The sequence below is a fragment of the Hemitrygon akajei genome, chromosome 8, assembly GCF_048418815.1.
Source record: "Hemitrygon akajei chromosome 8, sHemAka1.3, whole genome shotgun sequence".
Classification (NCBI taxonomy): domain Eukaryota; kingdom Metazoa; phylum Chordata; class Chondrichthyes; order Myliobatiformes; family Dasyatidae; genus Hemitrygon; species Hemitrygon akajei.
Window position 1 is genome coordinate 85,727,714 of NC_133131.1, and position 20,116 is coordinate 85,747,829.

The 20,116-nt window shown below is 40.5% G+C and overlaps 1 protein-coding gene across 3 annotated transcripts in view; it reads left to right on the forward strand.

Moving 5' to 3' along the window:
* Positions 1 to 867: 867 nt before the first annotated feature.
* crppa (CDP-L-ribitol pyrophosphorylase A) overlaps positions 868 to 20,116 on the forward strand; it is a 297,164-nt gene continuing 277,915 nt past the window's right edge. For all 3 annotated transcript variants that reach the window (XM_073054131.1, XM_073054132.1, XM_073054133.1), the window contains exons 1-2: positions 868 to 1,360; positions 6,306 to 6,585. In XM_073054131.1, the coding sequence (XP_072910232.1) occupies positions 1,140 to 1,360; positions 6,306 to 6,585 (501 nt within the window). In that variant the 5' untranslated portion in view covers positions 868 to 1,139. The remainder of the gene's footprint in view (positions 1,361 to 6,305; positions 6,586 to 20,116) is intronic.

Below are 20,116 nucleotides of genomic sequence, written 5' to 3' on the forward strand. Positions count from 1 at the left end.
GACAAGGGTTGCCTGGGAACACCACAACAAGCAGGTTCTCCTCTAAATCATACATTGTTCTAACTTGGAAATACATGACTCTTTATTCATTCACAGGGTATAAATCCTGGAACTCCCTTGTCAAAAAATTGAGTGCACCTTCATCAATAGGTCTTCAGATTTCAAGCTTACCAAATTTCTCAATGACAATTATGGGAAGGAAATAAATACAGACCTTGCCAAAGCTATCGTATCTTACCTGAAGCTACATAAATGCACAATCATTTACAACAGTCACAGTTTTGAAAGAGATTAAAAGGCTGTTTACATTCTACAAGGGTGGTTGAGGCCAAATTGGCCTTAAAACTTTTCCAGTTTTCTTCAAATAAGTTTTCTTTATTTTACAGAAATATTACACCTTCCCTTTTGGAACTCAAAGAACTAGAGGGAATTGAATTTATATTCTTGGCTTCTAAAGCAAAAGTGGTGCCACACAGCCAAGTCAAAAAACTTCAGTCAGCACGAGTCAGAAGACTGTGGGTTCAAATTGCACCACATATTTTCTCAGCCAACATTCCCACCGCAACATCTGGGGGATTTGTATCCTGGTCCACTTTTCTAGAGAAAACAGGTCTTATGGCATTCTTCAAAACAACATAAAATGTATTTGTGTTCTACCCAATTTTAACATTTAATCAAGATTATATAAAACCAGCAGTGAGATTAAAAACCATTATCTCACTTGCTGAGAATCTGCGTGCGCATAGACCATCATCCCAATTGGGGGGAAAAAGCGGCGGCAAGCAGCACCTGCCTGAACAGGTACGGGATTCTCACACAGCGCCACTTTATCGCAGCCATTTTCAGGGTCCACCCCGGTGTATTATCTGCATAATCGCTTCTTTATTTGCAAGAACTATATTTACTTAAGTGCGAGATTCAGGTACAGCTGGAAGGGAATTACAGGAATTGCCCGATACCGACCCATCACCTACGCCTGGCGACTGTCAATCACCCGCACCGAACAGCTGTGCCCATCCTCAAGAGAGCGCCAAAACATTTTTTTTTGCAGGAACTCGTCGTGAGGCTGTAAAGTTTTGTCAGGTTCTGATAACATACCCTGTGCATCACTTTGTAAAACGGTTTCCCTGACCTAATTGATGGCGTGGGCAGGAAGTGATTCGCAACCGCACTGGCCTCTTCTTTGCAAATTATCCGGCCCGAGTGAACAGGCCGGCGAAAGCCAGGAACTCGATTTCTCCGTGGCGGCTGTGCTGCCTGCGGGCGGTAGTGGGGAGAGAATGGGAACGGCAATCCCTAAGCAGTTCTGCCGCCTCTTCCAGAGACCGCTCATCAGCCTTACCCTGGAAGCTTTTGAGAGGTGAGTGGAAGTGCTTGGGAGATTTACACAACTTCCACCCCGCCCTGACGTCACTGAGAGGGCTACACCTTTACAAAGAAACAGACTTTCATTTCACACAGCAATGCACTGTCTGCGCATCCCAAGCACCAGAGCGCTTGGTCCCCAAACCCCTATTTATCACGTAGAAGATACTTGGATCGCTGAAGTGAACCAAAACTATTGCCAAGTCAGGCTGCAGGCATTCTGAAAGTTGCTTTAAATTTAAAATACTCCTAATATTTTTCTTTCTCCTTGTCTTTTGCCATCCCACCCAGCTGTCTGTTTTTCCGAGATTTCATTACTCTTCTAATTGTCTGTTGCCCAAATCCCCAGGGTACTTGTCTGCCTGAAGCCTGAGGATACTGACAACTCTATGTGTATGGGTTCAGTTGGACTTGGTTGAGCTATGGGGGACTTACTAACAGGTGTCAATTTCAAGTTTCACTTGGCATCTCTGCTGAGGTGTGGCACTTATTGAAATAAATGGGGATCATTGATCAAAATTGGGTTCCTTTCCAAGGTGGCAACTTCAAGTTTGCAGTGACATTCACTCATAGGAGGGAGACGAATGAACCCACTTAGGTTTGTTTTCAGATGTGAATGCCAAAATACTTGCGTTTGTATAAAGGGTGCACTATTTTGGACTGAAAAGAGGAAAATCCATTCACTCAAGAGGATGGTGAATATAGTATTTGGAATTCTATTCCAAAGGACAGCCCAGTCATAGAAAAAGGAATCAGAATCAGGTTTATTATCACTGACATGTGCTGTGAATTTTTTTGTGTGTAGCATAATGCAAGATTTTAAGGACAGTATCATGGAATTGAACGGTGTTGGAATAAGGCAGGGCCTTGAGGTAGAAGTTCAGGCATGAAATTAAAGAATGCAGAGCAGGATTAGGGGCCCAACATACTTTACTTCTACTCCAGTTTCTTTGTTTCCTATGGGAAAGGGAAAAAAAAATGTGCTCAGGCAGGCTTGGGTTTTATTGGCTATTTTATATCTGAGCAGACCTCCACTAAACTCTGGAATTTTATCCCTATACCTCTCTGCCTCGTATCTCTCCTTAACCCTTTAAGCTCCACTTTAAAGTCTACCTATTTACATGAAGGTTTGCAGTCATGATGAGTCCTAATATTTTCTTATACTGCTTGATACTATTTTTGTTTGATAAAATCATGTGAAGCACTTTGACATGGTTTAAAAATATTACTGTTACAAAGTAAAGCATTGAAGACATGCATTCTGCAGAATTGGAGAAATACACTCTCAGATTCAATATGGTGCATTGAGTCTAATAATTTCATAAAACTGGGCTTGATTGGGCAGAAACTGGATTGAAAATGGACACTCATCAGTAATGAGGGTAAACTCTCTCCCATACAGGTACTGGTTGAAGTATGTTACACCCCAGACTAGACTTGAGGCCTTTTTAATCAATCTGTGCGTAATTTTTCTCTGAAGCGGTAAAGGAACATGATGGAAAGGCTGTGGGGCGTTCACTTCCATCACTCATAACATTTGACATCACTGCAACTATACAATAAGGCAAGCTTCAGAATCAGGTTTAATATCACCTGTATATGTTGTGAAATTTGTTAATTATGCGGCAGCGGCACATTGCAATACATAATAAAAAAGGAATTACAGTAAATATATATTTATTGTGTGCCTTCAGGCTCCTGTACACCTCCTCCCTGATGGTAGCAATGGGAAGAGGGCATGTTTTAACACTGTCTTGAGATTTTAGAGATGTTCCTTGTCATCCTCACCAGTAACAATGATGACATACGGGTACCACTGAGTGCCTGGCAGTCTTGCAACACCCAGCTTTCTCCAGAGTGCAGGTGCAGATGCTACCCAAAAATAAGCCTATTACAACGATAAAGCCCTTTCTGAGTGTTTATGGTGAAAAGTGCTGAGGACTCTTCTTCCATCTCCATCTGTAAGTAAGCCTCAGCTAAGTCCTCTTTGCTGAAGGATTCCCCTCCAGAAAGGTTTGCAAAGGTATTCTCTAACCTGGGCAGAGGGTATTGATCTACTTTCAGAACTTGCTTACTTGCTGCCTGTTACGCCACAGGCATTGAGGGCTACAATGAAGGTCCTGCATCTCTGTCTGTCCACACTGTCGCACACAGACAAAGGAGGATTCTTCATTGCTGTTTCTGGAACAATGTTTTTTTTTTGACCAGTCAGGGCTGTTAACCCTGAGCTGAACCCCTGAACCTGGATGGCTGGTGGTAGCATCATGACATATTCAGTTCACTTATATAACCCATGATGAATTATTTAAATAGACAAGAATGCTTAATCAAATAATGTTTGCAGTATCACTCAAATACTACAGAAATATTAAATACACAGCACTCCTTGCTAAACACCAACTCAACAGAGAATGTATCTCAACTATATACACAACATACTAGAAAATACACCTATTATGCAGACATTCACAGCAAAGTAAATTATTAATTTTCCTCCTACTATTCTGTTCATCTTTATCTCTGGAAGGTCCATTAGGTTCACTGGAGTATTCTCTTATCAGTCTTTTACGATCTGATCTCTCCTCTTGGTTTCCTTATCCACAACATCATCAGATGAATCTGTTTTCTTTTGTATCTCCATTGACTCCTTCCTTTTAGGCCTTTCATTCATCCAGCTGGTTTTGGTTTTTGTATCTACTTTTACAAGCAGCTTTTTGTCTCCCACTTGAAGTTCATGGAACAACCTTAATGCATGTAGAGTAGGTTCTGGTTCTTTATACTCAAAAAAAAAGTTGGATGCTTGCAACTTTCCTGAAGCTCCTTGAACTCGCTTCCAGCTTAAAACCAAGCCACATATCACAAGTATCTGCCTGAATAACAGAAGCATTCTCAGATATGTTTCCTACAAAGAATTGTTGGAGTCAGACCACAGCTTTTGTCACTTTCACAGTTACTCTGAGCTGCACGGTTCTTTGGTTCCATATGCTTTCCAACCAGAAGCACAGAGGTTGGCACCAACACCAGTTTGCCCTGTGTTGGGCAATAGTTCATGGTGTTTGGAATGGAGACGTTTGTGGCATCCCCCCAGTACTTTTCTTAATTTGCTTTTAGTTGACTCTAATTTCAAGGAATGTGGTATGCAAATTGTGGATAGATATCCAATCAGTTTGTAGTTGTCTCAGCCACTAACATCTCCTCAGTGCTGGCTCTCCTGTTAATTAATTTGCCGTTCACTTCAAGTATAAGTTGTATTGCTTGTCTATTATTGGTTTTCACATTGTAAATCTCGAGTCAACTCATGCATTACTATCATCCTTATCAGATTTTTCATCAACAGCAAGCAGATTAGTGCACTTTTTGAAACTGTAATTTGACTTTTTATCGTTTTCCTTACCCTACGCCATATATGTCAAACTCAAGGCCCGCGGGCCAAATCCGGCCCGCGGTGGAATTATCTTTGGCCCGCGAGATAATATCTAATTACTATTATAGCTGGCCCCAGTAATCGAAGCGCCTATGGCGTATGATATGGCTAATGCTGAGTTTATTCAGGTACCAGGTTTTCAGGGTTTTTAGTGTTTATTCGGCAGTCTTGCTCGGCAGTCTTCTTCATAAGAAACAGAATTTGTAAAGTGAAACACTTTGTAGTTATAGCAGAGACTGAGACACATGAGAGCAGGCTGAAAAAACGGAGGCAACGAAAGCTGCGTTCGCACGCGTCCGACTGATCCGGCCCGCATGAAGCTGCATTTTGCTCAATCCGGCCCGTGACCTAAAATGAGTTTGACACCCCTGCCCTACGCAGTCCATTTATTTTTGTCTGCCCGACATGCTCTTTGTATGTTTCCCACGTTGTTGCATTTCCTGCAAGTTTCGCCTTGAAATCTGCATTGTTCTGATGTATGTGAGCTCCTGCCACAATGGTAACCCAGTTTGTTCCACCAGACCGGTTTCTGTTGAGACATTGCAATTTTGTTCACGATCACTTTCATTTCTGACTGCAACTCAATTGCGTCTCCTGCTGCTGTTTCCATTGACATAGCTAGTTCAACTGCTTTTTAAAACGTAAGTTGTGCTTCAGTTAGGAGCTTGTTTTGAATGCTTTCTTGTGATTCCACAAACTAGACAATTTCTCATTGCATCATTAAGCCTTTCATTACATTGACAGTGCTCAGATAATCTCTTTAATTCAGCCATGTACAGTGAAGTGGGCTCCCCTTCCCTTTGATTCCTCTTATGAATCCTAAAGCATTCTGTAATGAACAATGGTTTTGCTTCTAAATGTTCCTATATTACTTTCACATTATCGGTAAAGCTCGTTTCTCTTGGTTTGGTTGGAGCAGTTAAATTTCAAAGCAAACTGTATGCCTTTAAATCCAATGCACTCAGCAAAGTTGGCACTTGCTTCTCGTTGGCTGTTTCATTTGCTTTAAAATACTGCTCAATCTGTTAAGCATATAATATCCAGTTATCTGTTGTGCAATGCAACACTTCAATCTTTCCATTTCTTCTGTTCTCATGTTTAAAGAAAAACTTTGCTCATTTTTTCTCCACACACAAGCTGTTGAATATATTGAAATCTCTGTATCTGAATGTACAATGCACCTAAATATTGATATTTTTACTGCATCAATGAACCTTGAAAACAATAAAATACAAGGATGAAATTTGGAGTGGGTGATGGATTTTATAATATATATAAGCAGACTTGTGAGGAATAAAATACAATAACAATTTTAGAAATTAATGATCATCAAGTTTGGTTAATTTTGATATCCATATTAATATTTTAGCAGTTAAAAAGAAAATGGTTTCTAATTTTTTTCATAATTGATCTAAAGTTATCGTATTCTTGGCTTGTGTGATAGTAATAATTTGATACCTATTTTCTGAAAAATTTTTGCAGTTTCCATTTTAATAATTTTGTCTTTGCTTTGTAGGGTTCATTGGATCAAAGAAATTGTGGTGGTGGTGTCACAACAGAACTTTGAATTCATGAATTCTGTAATAGGCCAATTCGGTCACTCACGCACAACAGTTGTTGTAGGTGGGCTTACTCGTCACCAGTCTATTTTTAATGGGCTAAAAGCATTTGTGGAAAATCAGCCTCATCAGTCATGGCTGATGAAACCTGAAGTTGTAATCATCCACGATGCAGTGAGACCTTTTGTGGAAGAAGATATTCTCTACAGAGTGGCCACTGCAGCAAAAGAGCATGGGGTAAGTAACAGTATCGTAAAGCCATTGGAAAAACAGAGGCAGGCCACTCAGCCTCTTGATTTTGTACCATCATTCAAGTAGACCTTGATTGATCTTTATTTTGCTTGCCTTGATTCTGTTATGCCTATGACCCTTGCCCAATGAAAGATCTATCCATATAAATCGCTGACAATTTTGGTTGCATTCAGCAGGTTTCCTGGGGATTGAGTTTTAGATTTCCTCTACTTTGTGCAAGTGAGTGCTCAGTTTTAACTTTTTAATATTCTTTTCTCCACTCTGAAATGGGATATGCAGACTGGTGGAGTATTTTATCCATGAACCAAGCACTTTTTTGTTTGTGTTTATGAAAGTATTCAGGACCTTCTGCAAATAATGTATCTGGTTGAGAGACATCGATTGCCTCCTTAAGGGAAGCAGTTATTGAGAATAGAAGTTATTTGCACTACATTGCATCTCGAGTACAAAAGAAATCTTGGGAACACACACAGAATTCTGGAGGAACTGAGCAGGACCAGGCAGCATCTATAATTCCTCCAACAGTCTGTGTGTGTTGCTTGGATTTTCAGCATTTGCAGGTTTTCTCTGGTTTGTGAAAGGAATCTTGAGCTTGTGGCAAAAATATGCATATAGTGTGACCTGGATCAAGCTTTCACATCTTTCTCCTACTTAGGCTTGTGTAAAGTATGAAAAATGCTGCAACTGAGTGGTTTAGCTATTGTCCTGTTTTTATATTGTACGTTCTATAAAAAGGCAAGCATATAATTATATAAATTTATGGCACAGGGGAAGGTGTTGAACCCACTGAGTTCAGGGTAGGGTAAATGCTTGGGTTCACAGCAGTTTGATTCATACAAAGTCAATTTATTCAGAAAACAGTCTGCTTTAAAGAGCAGATGAAATAGAACTTGTGAAAGAATTACAGCCATTTTTGATAAAAGCAGTGTAATTTCATCAGAAAAATGTAGTGAATAGAGGAGAGTTGCATATGAATTATGGGCTTTGATTTGAATGGAATCACTTAAGCTTGTCCCATGCTTAACAGGGATGGCTGCTGTCACTACCACTGTTCAGATGTCTCAAAGACCATCAGCTGAATAAATATAATAGTGAACATAACAGTTACATGACAACTTCTGATGTGATAAATGCATATTCAGGATAGGAATATCATCACAAATCAATTTAAAGAATGAGGACAGACAAGTTGAAGAGAGTCCTAATGAATGGATTGGTATATCTAGGTTCTCTTTATTGGGCCAGGTTCTTTCTGAATTTCCAAAAGTTTCCTGGACCTTGGGATAAACTATGAGCATAATAGAATCTACATTCAGTGTCCACTTGATTATGCACAGGAGTGGAACCTGGTGTGGTTTTCTACGGCTGTAGCTCAACCACTTTAAGGTTTGACTTGCTGTTCATTCTGGGATGGTCAACTGCACACTACTGTTGTAATGCAATAAGCAGAATCAGAGTTAATATCACTGGCATATGTTGTGAAATTTGTTGTTCTGTGGCAGCAGTACATTGCAATACATAATAAAAATATAACTTAGTCTTAAGTAAAGAGTCTTAGGCATCAGATATTTTTGTATAAGTTTTGTTTTATCTGTTTTTTTTTTGTCTTCTGCATTAGTGTGTCAGTAGAAAAGAGCAAATTTTAGATTTCCAAACATTCATTTTCCAAAAAATTAAATGTTCCAGAGAATGTTTTGTATTTTGTTAAAGAAAATAACATTAAGTAATAGACCACTTTCCAAATAAAAGCTTGATTACTTTATAGGTATGTAGCCCAGTGTGTGATTAAAGAAGGATAACAAACAGGTGCTAATGAACAATGACATAATAAGTTGAATGAACTGAAAGAAATAGGTTTAGAGGGAATCAAAGTGGGTGAAGAACAGCCAAACTAAACGGTGAGCCGATGTGACAGTTTCACCTTAGAGTTATCAATTCTTACACCATGGCAAGACTGAGCATAGCAACAAGACACAATCCTGCGGTCATCCTGCGTCAACAAGGCCTCTCCCAAGTGGAAATTTTGCAGCAAGAAGTAGAGAGAAATGGGCAGGGTTGAGGACCAGAAATACAATGATTGGCCACAGAAACTGAGTGCAGCAGACGAGCGATACATGAAACTGACATCTCTTCTAAATCGGAAGTCCAGCCAAGCTATCGGCTCTAAACTTGCACAAACCACAGGGACCCAAGTACATTTCTCTACAGTCTGGAGAAGTCTTGTCAGAAGTGGTCTGCATGGAAGAGATGCTGTCAAAAAGCCATTGTTCTGAAGTGGAAACAAAGCCAAAATTAAAAATAGTGGCTGAAACAGGAGGCAGTTTCTCTGTAGAGAGCTGGGGTCTGCAGCCAACAGTGAAGCACAGTGGAGCTTCCCTAAAGCTTTGGGGCTGTATTTCTGTAAATGGAGTTGGTGATCTGGTTGGAATTAATGGAATCCTCAATGCTGAAAAATACAATTTTCATCCATCAAGCAGTACCATCTGATTGGTTTCAACTTCATTCTGTAGCAGGAAAATGACCCCAAACACACAGTCAAGGTCATAAAGAACTATCTTCAGCGAAAAGAAAAACTAGGAGTTCTGCAACAGATGGTATGGGCTCCACAAAGCCCTGGTCTCAACATCATTGAAGCAGTCTGGGATTACCTGGAGAGGAAGGAGCAAACGAGACAATCAAAATCTGCAGAGGAACTGAGCAGATTCTCCAAGAAGCTTGGAACAACCTGTGAGCTCATTTCTAATAAAATTACAGGACCGTATACCTAAGAGAATTGATGTAGTTTTAAAGGTTTGATTTAGTTTTTTTTTTAATGTTTACTGCTCTTCTTAGTAATATTTTGGTATTTAGAAACTTTTTATTATTTTTGAAAGCATCTTCATTTTAAATGAGTAGTAAAGAAAGAGAAGGAAGAATAGTGTGGTAGTGTTCATGGGTTCACTAATTGTGAAACATTGAGTGTGTGTTTTCCGGCTCCTTTATCTCCTTGATGGGTGATGGAGGTCCTTAATGATGGACGCCGCCTTTCTGAGACTTCACCTTTTGAATGTGTCCGATGTTGGGGAGGCTAGTGGCTGTGATGGAGATGGCTGAGTTTACAACATCCTGCAGTTTTTTCTGATCCTGTGCAGACGGTGATGCAACCAATTAGTATGCTCTCCGCAGTACATCTGTAGAAATTTGCGAGTGTCATTGGTGATATACCAAGCCTCCTCAAACTCCTGATGAAATATAGCTCCTGTCGTGCCTTCTTTGTAATTGCATCAATATGTTGTGGCCAGGATAGATCCTCAGAGATGTTGACACCCAGGAATTTGAAGCTGCTCATTCTTTCCACTTCTGATCCCTTGATGAGGTCTGTTGCATCATCCCTTGATCTCTTCATGAAGTCCACAATCAATTCCTTGGTCTTTCTGGTGTTGAGTGCAAGGTTGTTGATGTGACACCACTCAACCAGCTGATCTATCTTGCTCCTGTACACCTCCTTGTCACCATCTGAAATTCTGCCAATAATAGTTGTGTCACTGGCAAATTTATAGCTACATTTGAGCAATGCCTAGCTATACAGTAGTAGGTGTCGAGAGAATAGAGTAGTGGGCTAAACCAGAATTGATTTTTGTCGAGGAGGAGATGTTATTTCTGAACCCCACAGACTGTGGTCTCCTGGTGAGAGAGTCAAGGAACCAGTTGCTGAGGGAGGGGTACAGAGGCCTAGGTTTTGGAGCTTGTTGGTTAGATCTGAAGATACGTTTGTGTTGAATGCTGAACTGTAATCAATAAACAGCAGCCTGACATAGGTATTACTTTTGTCCAAATGATCCAAGGCTGAGTGGAAAGCCAGTGAGATTGCATCTGCTGTAGATCTATTGTGAAGTTAGGCAAATTGCAGCAGGTTCAGGTCCCTGCTTAGGCAGGAGTTGATTCCAGCCATGAGCAAACTCTCAAAGTATTTCATCACAGTAGATGTGATTACCACTGAGCGATGGTCGTTGAGACAGCTCACCCTGCTCTTCTTGAGCACTGGTATGATTGTTGCCATATTGAAGCAGATGGGAACCTCTGACTGCAGCAGTGAGTGATTGAAGATGTTCTTGAACACTTTCTCCAGTTGGTTGACACAGGTTTTCAGAGTCCTTCCAGGTACACCATTAGGGCCTAACACTTTGTGAGGGTTCATCCTCTTGAAAGATGTTCTGATGCCAGCTTCCGAGACAGAGATCAAAGTGTCACCAGATGCTGCAGGGATTCACATAGGTGTAGTTTTATTCTCCCTTTCAAAGTGTGCATTAAAAGTGTTGAACTCATCTGGAAGCATCACAGCCATTTGAGATGTTAAGGAATCCCCTGGTTCATTCAAAGCTTTTGGTTTGGGTATGTTCTCGAATCCAAACATCTGGATGAAGTCGGTGACAACTGTGGCATATTCATTCGTTTTGAAGATGAATCTCCGTATATTGTCTAGTCCACTGCGTCAAAGCAGTCCTGTAAGCACTCCTTTACCTCCCTTGAACATACCTTCTTTATCCTCAGCACTGGTGCTGTGGTCTTTAGTCTCTGCCTATACATCAGGAGCAAAAGTACAGCCAGGTGTTTGGACTTCCCAACAGTTGGGCCTGAGGTGGCATGGAAGTGTTCTTGATGGTGGTGTAACAGTTGGTTAGACCATAAGATTTAGGAGCAGAAGTAGGCCATTCGGCCCATTGAGTCTGCTTTGCCATTCAATCATGGGCTGATCCAGTTCTTCCAGTCATCCCCACCCCCCTGCTTTCACCCCATACCCTTTGATGCCCTGGCTAATCAAGAACGTGTCTATCTCTGCCTTAAATACACCCAATGACTTGGCCTCCACAGCCGCTTGTGGCAACAAATTCCACAGATTTACCACCCTCTAATTAAAGTAATTTCTCCGCATCTCAGTTTTAAAAGGACATCCTTCAATCCTTATTTCGTCCCCTACCATGGGAAATAACTTTGTCATACCTAATCTGTTCAGGCCTTTTAATATTTGAAATGTTCCTGTGAGATTTCCCCCTCATTCTCCTGAACTCCAGGAAATACAGCCCAAGAGCTGCCAGACGTTCCTCATATGGTTGATGGTGATATAACAGGGATATTGGGGTCTGAGTCCATAGGTTGACTGTGTGGTTAAGAAGGCATACGGTGTATTGGCCTTCATCAACTGTGATATTGTGTGTAAGAGCCAAGAGGTAATGTTACAGCTTTATAGAACCCTGGTCAGACCCCACTTGGAGTACTGTGCTCAGTTCTGGTCTCCTTACTACAGGAAGGATGTGAAATCTATGGAAAGGGTGCAGAGAAGATTTACAAGGATGTTGCCTGGATCGGGGAGCATGCAATGTGAGAATAGGTCAGGTGAACCTGGCCTTTTCTCCTTGGAGCGATGGAGGATGAGAGGTGACCTGATAGAGGTGTATAAGATGATGAGAAACATTGATTGTGTGGATAGTCAGAGGCTTTTTCCCAGGGCTGAAATGGTTGCCACAAGAGGACACAGGTTTAAGATGCTGGGAAGTAGGTACAGAGGAGATGTCAGGGGTAAGTTTTTTTTACGCAGAGAGTGGTGAATGCATGGAATGGGCTGCCAGCAACGGTGGTGGAGGCAGATACGGTAGGGTCTTTTAAGAGACTCCTGGATAGGTACATGGAGCTTAGAAAAATAGAGTGCTATGGGTAACCCTAGGTAATTTCTAAACTAAGTACATGTTCGGCACAGCATTGTGGGCCGAAGGGCCTGTATTGTGCTGTAGGCTTTCTATGTTTCTAGTCAGCTCCTGTCAGCTTGAACCAGTATAGTCATTCTTCTCTGACTTCCTTCATTAACAAGGCATTTTCACCCACAGAACTGCTGCTCACTGGATATTTTTTCTTTTATGCACCATTCTCCACAAATGCTAGAGGCTGTTGTACGTGAAATTCCCAGGAGATCAGCAGTTTCTGAGGTACTCAAATGTTAGCATCTGGTGCCAGCAATCATCCTGGAGTCAAAGTCCTTCTATCACATTTCTCCCCATTTTGATGTTTGGTCTGAAGAACAACTGAACCTGTTGACCATGTCAGTATGTTTTTATGCATTTAGTTGCTGCCCTGTGATTGGCTGATTAGATATTTGCATTAACAAGTAGGTACACAGGTGTACCTAATAAAGTGGACACTGAGTGTAAAAACTTCCCTCAGGCAAAATATGAGAGCTGAGATACACAGAATGTTACAGTGAACATTTGTGTGAGTCAGCAAAGACTTGATGGGCTGAAATGGTGACCATTAATGTCAGAAGGAAAATGAGAATGTGTAGAATATAGGCATGTTAGGTGTGATTTCTTGTTATTTTGCTCATTACAAAGAACTGTGGGAATTGTAGTTCTTTATGATGAGAAAGCTTCCACTGTCACTAGATTTTAAAAAAATGGAAAGGCCAAGCAGATGAGGGGTGGGATTAAGGGATTGAAGTTTGGGGGTATTGGAGGTAAGTTTGGGGGTATTGGAGGTAACTTTGGTCCTGCTGTAATATTGAATATTTTACATGGTCAAACTAATGACTTCATGAGCAATAATTCTGTAAATAGAAGCCAGTGATCTAGAATGAGTATCAGAGTGATTCGTGATAACAGTGAGGAAGTATGAAAAGTGAAATAGATTAGAGAAAATGTACTTGATGCAACAGGCAAGAAAAAACTTTTAGTAGTTATGAAAAAGTCAGGTAATTGCTAGAAGATTAAGACAAGATGTGAGGAAACTTTTCTCTTGAATAGGTCTCTGTATGAACAGCCTTAAAACGTTGTGGGAGAATTTGTAGCATTCAGAATACTGGATATTTGAAGGAACAACACACAGACTCCAGGAAAGATAAATTAGATATCTTTCAAAACAATAAAATGCACTGAATAATCTATGATTTTATTACGTTTTTCTCAGAAGCACAATTTTTGCTTAAATTATAATAGTCTAATCTTGTTGCACTTCCTATTGTCTTAAAATTTGCATCTTCCATGGTCTCAAAACTTTTATTATGATACAAAGCAGTATTTTAAATGTTTTGTTGATAGTATAGCAACACATCTTTTAGTTTCATTTTCCATTTTGAAACATTATGAGTTGAAATAACATAAAAGCAGGAGCATTAACAGTACTACAATGACAATAAGAACTTTCAGATTGTATTTTGTTGCTTGTGCCCTACGTTTAGGATTAGTCTGAGCATAAATAAAGATTTTCAACCTGTAACTAATAAAATACATTCAAGAATTAATAGTTAGCATCTACATTAACATCTGGCATTATAACTATGTTTATCCTTGCTCTTTCACTTTTGTTTGTTCAGGTGACCACAGTTTTTTTGATGCCGAGTGCCAAAATAATTTGTGTTGTATACACAAAATTAATATGAAGGTAGTTTTGAAAACTTGTGCATTTATCAAGCACTGCATTCTCCTGATATATATGCATGTTATATTTTTCTTCAAAAAAGCAATTCACTTTGTCAAGTATCACCTTGTTGTAACACCTCATTACTTACTGTCTTTGATTTGAGGTTTTATTCAGAATCAAGGTAAGAATGACAGGCGTTTTTCATTTCCTGCCATAGTTTCTGTTGTCAAAAGGATGAAAATTTAACACTTTCCTCATACAGGCTTTTGGCAGTTACCTTTCCAAAAATCTGTCTCTTATTTCTTCTTTATTCTTTGCCCGGCAGATTCTACTATCCTTTTATAATTAAACATTTTCTTTGGTGTTTTATGCTTTTGTCTATGTCTGAGCTTCCTCTGAGTTCAATACGGCAGGATACTCAATTGTCTGTTGAGGAGTGAATTGTGGTGGGTTGATATGATTAGCAAAAGGCTTCCTTGACCATGTTTGACATGCAATAGATTTCTTTGTGCCCTACCTCTCAGTGTCACTCTCATCTGACTATGCATTTAGTACCAAATAATTGATCCCAAATGGGCTACAAATCCAGCTGTGCAGATATGAACCCGCAGGCCTTAGGGGTTATAGCCTAGTGCCATAACTACTAGTTTACTCTACATACTTAAAGAATGAGGATGCACTGCAGTTAATTTGAGCAAGTGCCAGGCTTTTAAGCTTGGTATAAATTTTATCAGTATTCGTAGTCCACTTAAGTCATCTATGCTTTATGTTCTTGGCTCTTAATGCTACGACAATAGGAAACTTTGAATTATTGCTTACAACTACTGCACTCCTTTTCTGGGTCATATGTTTGTTCTTGAAGTGATGGTGACCTAATTTTATTCTCAGATTTAGCCACGTTCTTTCCCAATTAACTATCTTACTTTTGTCCCCACGACATCATTGTCAGACCTGCCATCTAATGAACTTTTAAAAATGATTTGTAATGACATGTAGGTATGCCTTAGTTATAGAGGCTTCATAATTATCCACTTCGTCCTCTTAGACTGAACTTATCCCGCTTCTTCCAGTATTTTGTTTCATCCCCAAATCTCCCATGCTTTACTTCAAATGCAGAATTAAAAATAATTCTATCTCCTTTTCTTTAAGCATACCCTCTTTGCCTAAAGATATGCAGTACTTTTCTATGGGTCAGGCAGCATCTATGGAGGTGAATAAATAGTCAATGTTTTGGGCTGAGGCCCTTCACGAGGACTGGAAAGAAAGGGCCAGAATACGAAGGTGGGGGTAGGGGAAGGATAGCAAGCTGGCAGGTGATAGGTGACACCAGGTGAGGGGGAAGTTAGGTAGGTCAGGGAGGGAGGATAATATAAGAAGAGTTGAAAAGTGGAAGAGGTAAAGAGCTGAAGGAACCCAATAGGAGAGGACAGTGGACCATGGAATAAAGGGAGGTAGGTGAGGATTCAGGGGCAGGTGGTGGGCAGATCATAAGAGTCAGGAAGGAGAAGAGAATGGGTATGAGAGCGTAACTAGGGTGGGAAATGGAAAAAGAGAGAAGAAGGGGTGGGGTGAGAATAGAGGAGAGAAATTATTGTAAGGTAGAGAAATAAATGTTCATGTCATTAGGTTGGAGAACACCTGGATGGAATATCAGGTGCTGATCCTCCAACCTCAGTTTGGCCTCATTGTAGTAGTAGAGGAGGTTGGTGGGAGATCCTGAATTTTATGGCGGACGGAACTAAGCTATTTGATGAAGCAGACCCTCAATCTGTGTTGGGTTTTATTGATGTAGAGGAGTCCGCATGGAGAGTACCTGGGATGAGTAAACTAGAGAGTTAGTTGGAAAGCAGGTGGGGGGGGGGGGGTGGAAGTGGAGTTTAAAGGCAAGGAACGATAGAAGTACAGTATTAGAATCCTATTGGAGATGGCAGAAGTTGTGGAGAATGATGTGCTGGATACAGAGGTTTTTACCTGAATATATGTCACATTTATAACAAGATAGGTGAATCAATGGCAGAAATAGAAATTAATGGGTATGATTTAATGACTGTTACTGTGGTGTGGTTGCAAAGTTACCACTTCAGGGGAAGTACTTATTTCAGGAATCTTCTAGTAGAGGAAAGGCAGTTGGATAGTCTTGTGGAGTAGGCTTGATTTTAAAGAATGGAATAAAGGCAGATGAGAAGTTAGCTTGGAGAAACCAGGGAACAGCATGTTTGGATGGAATTAACAGATAGAACATGAGCAGAAAGTAGGATTCCGTTGCTCAAGAAGGTTAATGTGGGCAAAGCACAAGAATGGAGTTCAGAAACAAATTAATTAAAAATGTCATTACTATGGGGTCTTTATTCTGCATTACAAACTGGGCAAATCACATCTATGGATTGTATGTAACATTTTTATTCTAGATCAGTATCTTGGAGAGCTAATGAGGAAACAAATGTGTAATAGAAAATGGTTAATTAGTTATCTAGTTGGTAATAGATCTTGTGAGAATATTGATCGTGATATGTTGGAATTTTTAAAGCTCAAAGTAAATTTATTATCAAAGTACATATATTTCACAATGTCCTACCCTGAGTCTTGCGTTTTTCAGACATCCACAGTAAATGCAAAGAAACACAATAGAATCAGTGAAAAACTACACAAACAACCAATGTGCAAAAGACAACTCAGATTCAGATTCAGTTTATTGTCATTTAGAAACTACAAATGCAATGCAGTTAAAAAATGAGACAACGTTCCTCTAGAATGATATCACAAAAGCAAATGACAAAACAGACTACACCAGAAAATCCACATAATGTTTGGCAATCCCCAATCCAGAGTCCGGAGAGGCTGCTGCGTATTAATATCACGCTACCGCCCCCAGAAAGGAGCTCCAAATCCACCAGATAAAAACAAGACCAAAAACTGAAGCTACAAGACCTGCACAAAACCACATAGTTACAACATATAGTTACAACAGTGCAAACAATAGTATAATTGATAAAAAAACAGACCATGGGCACAGTAAAAATAGTCCAAAGATGTTAAAGGACTATAAGTTCAAAAGAAATCACCACACAGTTTCCACAAGCAAATATATTAAAAAACTAAATAATAAATAAATAAACTATAAGTGAAGAACATGTGTTATAGAGTTCTTGAAAGTGACTCCATAGGGAGTGGAACCATTTCAGTTTTGGGGTGAGTGAATCTATTCTGTCTGGTTCAAGAGCCTAATGGTTGAGATGAAACTATTATTCTTGAACCTGGTACCTAAGGCTCCTGTTGGCAGTGGTGAGAGGAGAGCAAGGACTGGATGGTGGTCGTCCTTGATGAAGTAAGCTGTTTTCCTACAATAGAGCTCCTTGTAGATGTGCTCAATGGTGGGAGGGCTTTACCCGTGATAGACCGGGTTGTATCCATTACTTTTTCTAGGCTTTTCCATTCCTGGGCACTGATGCAACTAGTCAGTATACTCTCCATTGTGCATCTGTAGAAGTTTGTCAAAGTATTGGATGACATGCCGAATCTTTGCGAACTTCTAAGGAAGTAGAGGCACTTCTCTGTTACCTTTGAATTGGCAGGATCTAGGACAGATCCTCTGAAATTGTAGTGCTGAGGAATTTAAAGTTGCTAACCCTCTCCACCTCTGATCCCCTGACAATAACCAGCTCATGGACCTCTGGTTTCTCCCTCCTGAAGTCAATAATTAGGTCATTAATTTTCTGACATTGAGTGAGAGGTCGTTGTTGTGGCACCATTCAGCCAGTTTTTCCATCTCCCTCCGACATGCTGATTCATCACCACCTTCGATTTGACCAGTGGTGTCATCAGCAAATTTAAATATAGCATTGGAGCTGTACTTAGCTTCACAGTCATAAGTATAAAATGAGTAGAACAGGTGGTGAAGCACGCAGCCTTATGGTGCACCTGTGCTGATGGGGATTGAGGAGGACATGTTGTTGTCAATCTAAGCTGACTGGGTCTGCAAGTGAGGAAATTGTCAATCCAGTTGCACAAGAAGGTATTGAGGTTGAGATCTTGGAACTTATTGATTAGTTTTGAGAGGATAATAGCGTTGTATGCATAGCTATAGTCAATGAAGAGCATCATGATGTATGCGTCTTAGAACCATAGAACAGTACAGGCCCTTCAGCCCTGCATGTTGTGCTGACCCATATAATCCTTTTAAAAAAAAGTACTAAACCCACACTACCCCATGATCCTCCATTTTTCATTCATCCATGTGCCTGTCCAAGAGGCTCTTAAATACCCCTAATGTTTTAGCCTCCACCACCATCCCTGGCAAGCCATTCCAGGCACTCACAACCCTCTGTGTAAAAAAAACTTACCCCTGATGTCTCCCCTAAACTTCCCTCCCTTAATTTTGTACATATGCCCTCTGGTGTTTGCTATTGGTGCCCTGGGAAACAGGTACTGACTATCCTCCCTATCTATGCCTCTAATGATCTTGTAGACCTCTATCAAGTCCCCTCTCATTCTTCTATGCTCCAAAGAGAAAAGTCCCAGCTCTGCTAACCTTGCTTCATATGACTTGTTCTCCAAACCAGGCAACATCCTGGTAAATCTCCTCTGCACCCTCTCCATAGCTTTCACATCCTTCCTATAATGAGGTGACCAGAACTGAACACATAACTCTTAAGTGCGGTCTCACCAGAGATTTGTAGGGTTGCAGCATGACCTCTCTACTCTTGAACTCAATTCCACTGTTAATGAAGCCTAGCATCCCATAGGCCTTCTTACCTACCTTATCAACCTGTGCAGCGACCTTGAAGGATATATGGATTTGAACCCCAAGGTTCCTTTGTTCATCCACACTCTTAAGTAACTGACCATTAATCCTGTACTCAGTCTTCTGGTTTGTCCTTCCAAAATGCATCACCTCACACTTATCCGGATTGAACTCCATCTGCCATTTTTCTGCCCAACTCTGCAGCCTGTCTATATCCTCTTGTAACCTTCGACAACCTACAGCTCCATCCACAACTCCTCCAATTTTTGTGTCATCCGCAAACTTACTCATCCATCCTTCCGCCTGTACATCCAGGTCATTTATAAAAATCACAAATAGCAGGGGTCCCAGGACAGATCCCTACAGCACTCCACTAGTCACCGACCTCCAGGCAGAATACTTTCCTTCCACAACTACCTTCTGCTTTCTTCCTTTAAGCCAATTTTTTATCCAAACAGCCAAGGTTCCACTTATTCCACGCCTCATGACTTTCTGGATGAGTCTCATGAGGGACCTTATCAAATGCTTTGCTAAAGTCCTTGTAGACCACATCCACTGCCCTACCCTCATCAATTTCTTTTGTTACCTCTTCAAAAAACTTAATCAGGCTCGTGAGGCACGAACTTCCCTTCACAAAGCAATATTGACTATCCATGAGTAGACTGTACTTCTCCAAATGCTTGTAGATCTTATCCTTAAGAATCCTTTCCAGTAGTTTGCATATCACCGACATAAGACTCACTGGTCTATAGTTCCCAGGTTTCTCCCTATTACCTTTTTTAAACAAGGGAACTACATTTGCCATTCTCCAGTCCTCCAGCACTTCCCCTGTAGTCAAAGAGGATTCAAAGATCAGAGCTAATGCTCCTGTGATCTCTTCTCTCAATTCCCACAACAACCTGGGGTGTATCATATCCGGCCCTGGGGTTTTATCAATCTTAATGTTTTTAAGAAGATCCAGCACTTCTTCTTCCTTATCTTCACTGTCCAGTTGTTGCTTGGTTGAGTGAAGAGCCAAAGAAATAGCATCTGCCGTTGACGTGTTGTGATGGTAGGCAAATCGGAGCAGATCCATGTCACTCCTCAGACAGGAGTTGCTATGTTTCAGCACCGAAGGATGATCAAACACTGAAGGATGAAGGTTAAATGTGATTTGGTTCAGTTTAAAATCGAGGTCAAAATCTGAGTAAACATAACACAAAGGCATGAAGCTACATTAAAAGAGTGACAGTAAACAGTCAATCACTAGCATTTAAAGGATTAATATGTGGAGCAAGGCTCCAGAAGAAGTGGTAGAGGTGGTTATAATCACAGCATTCAAAAGGCATTTGGGCAGATACAAGGATAGGAAAGATTTGGAGAGAGATGAGCAAAATGTTTGGGAAGATA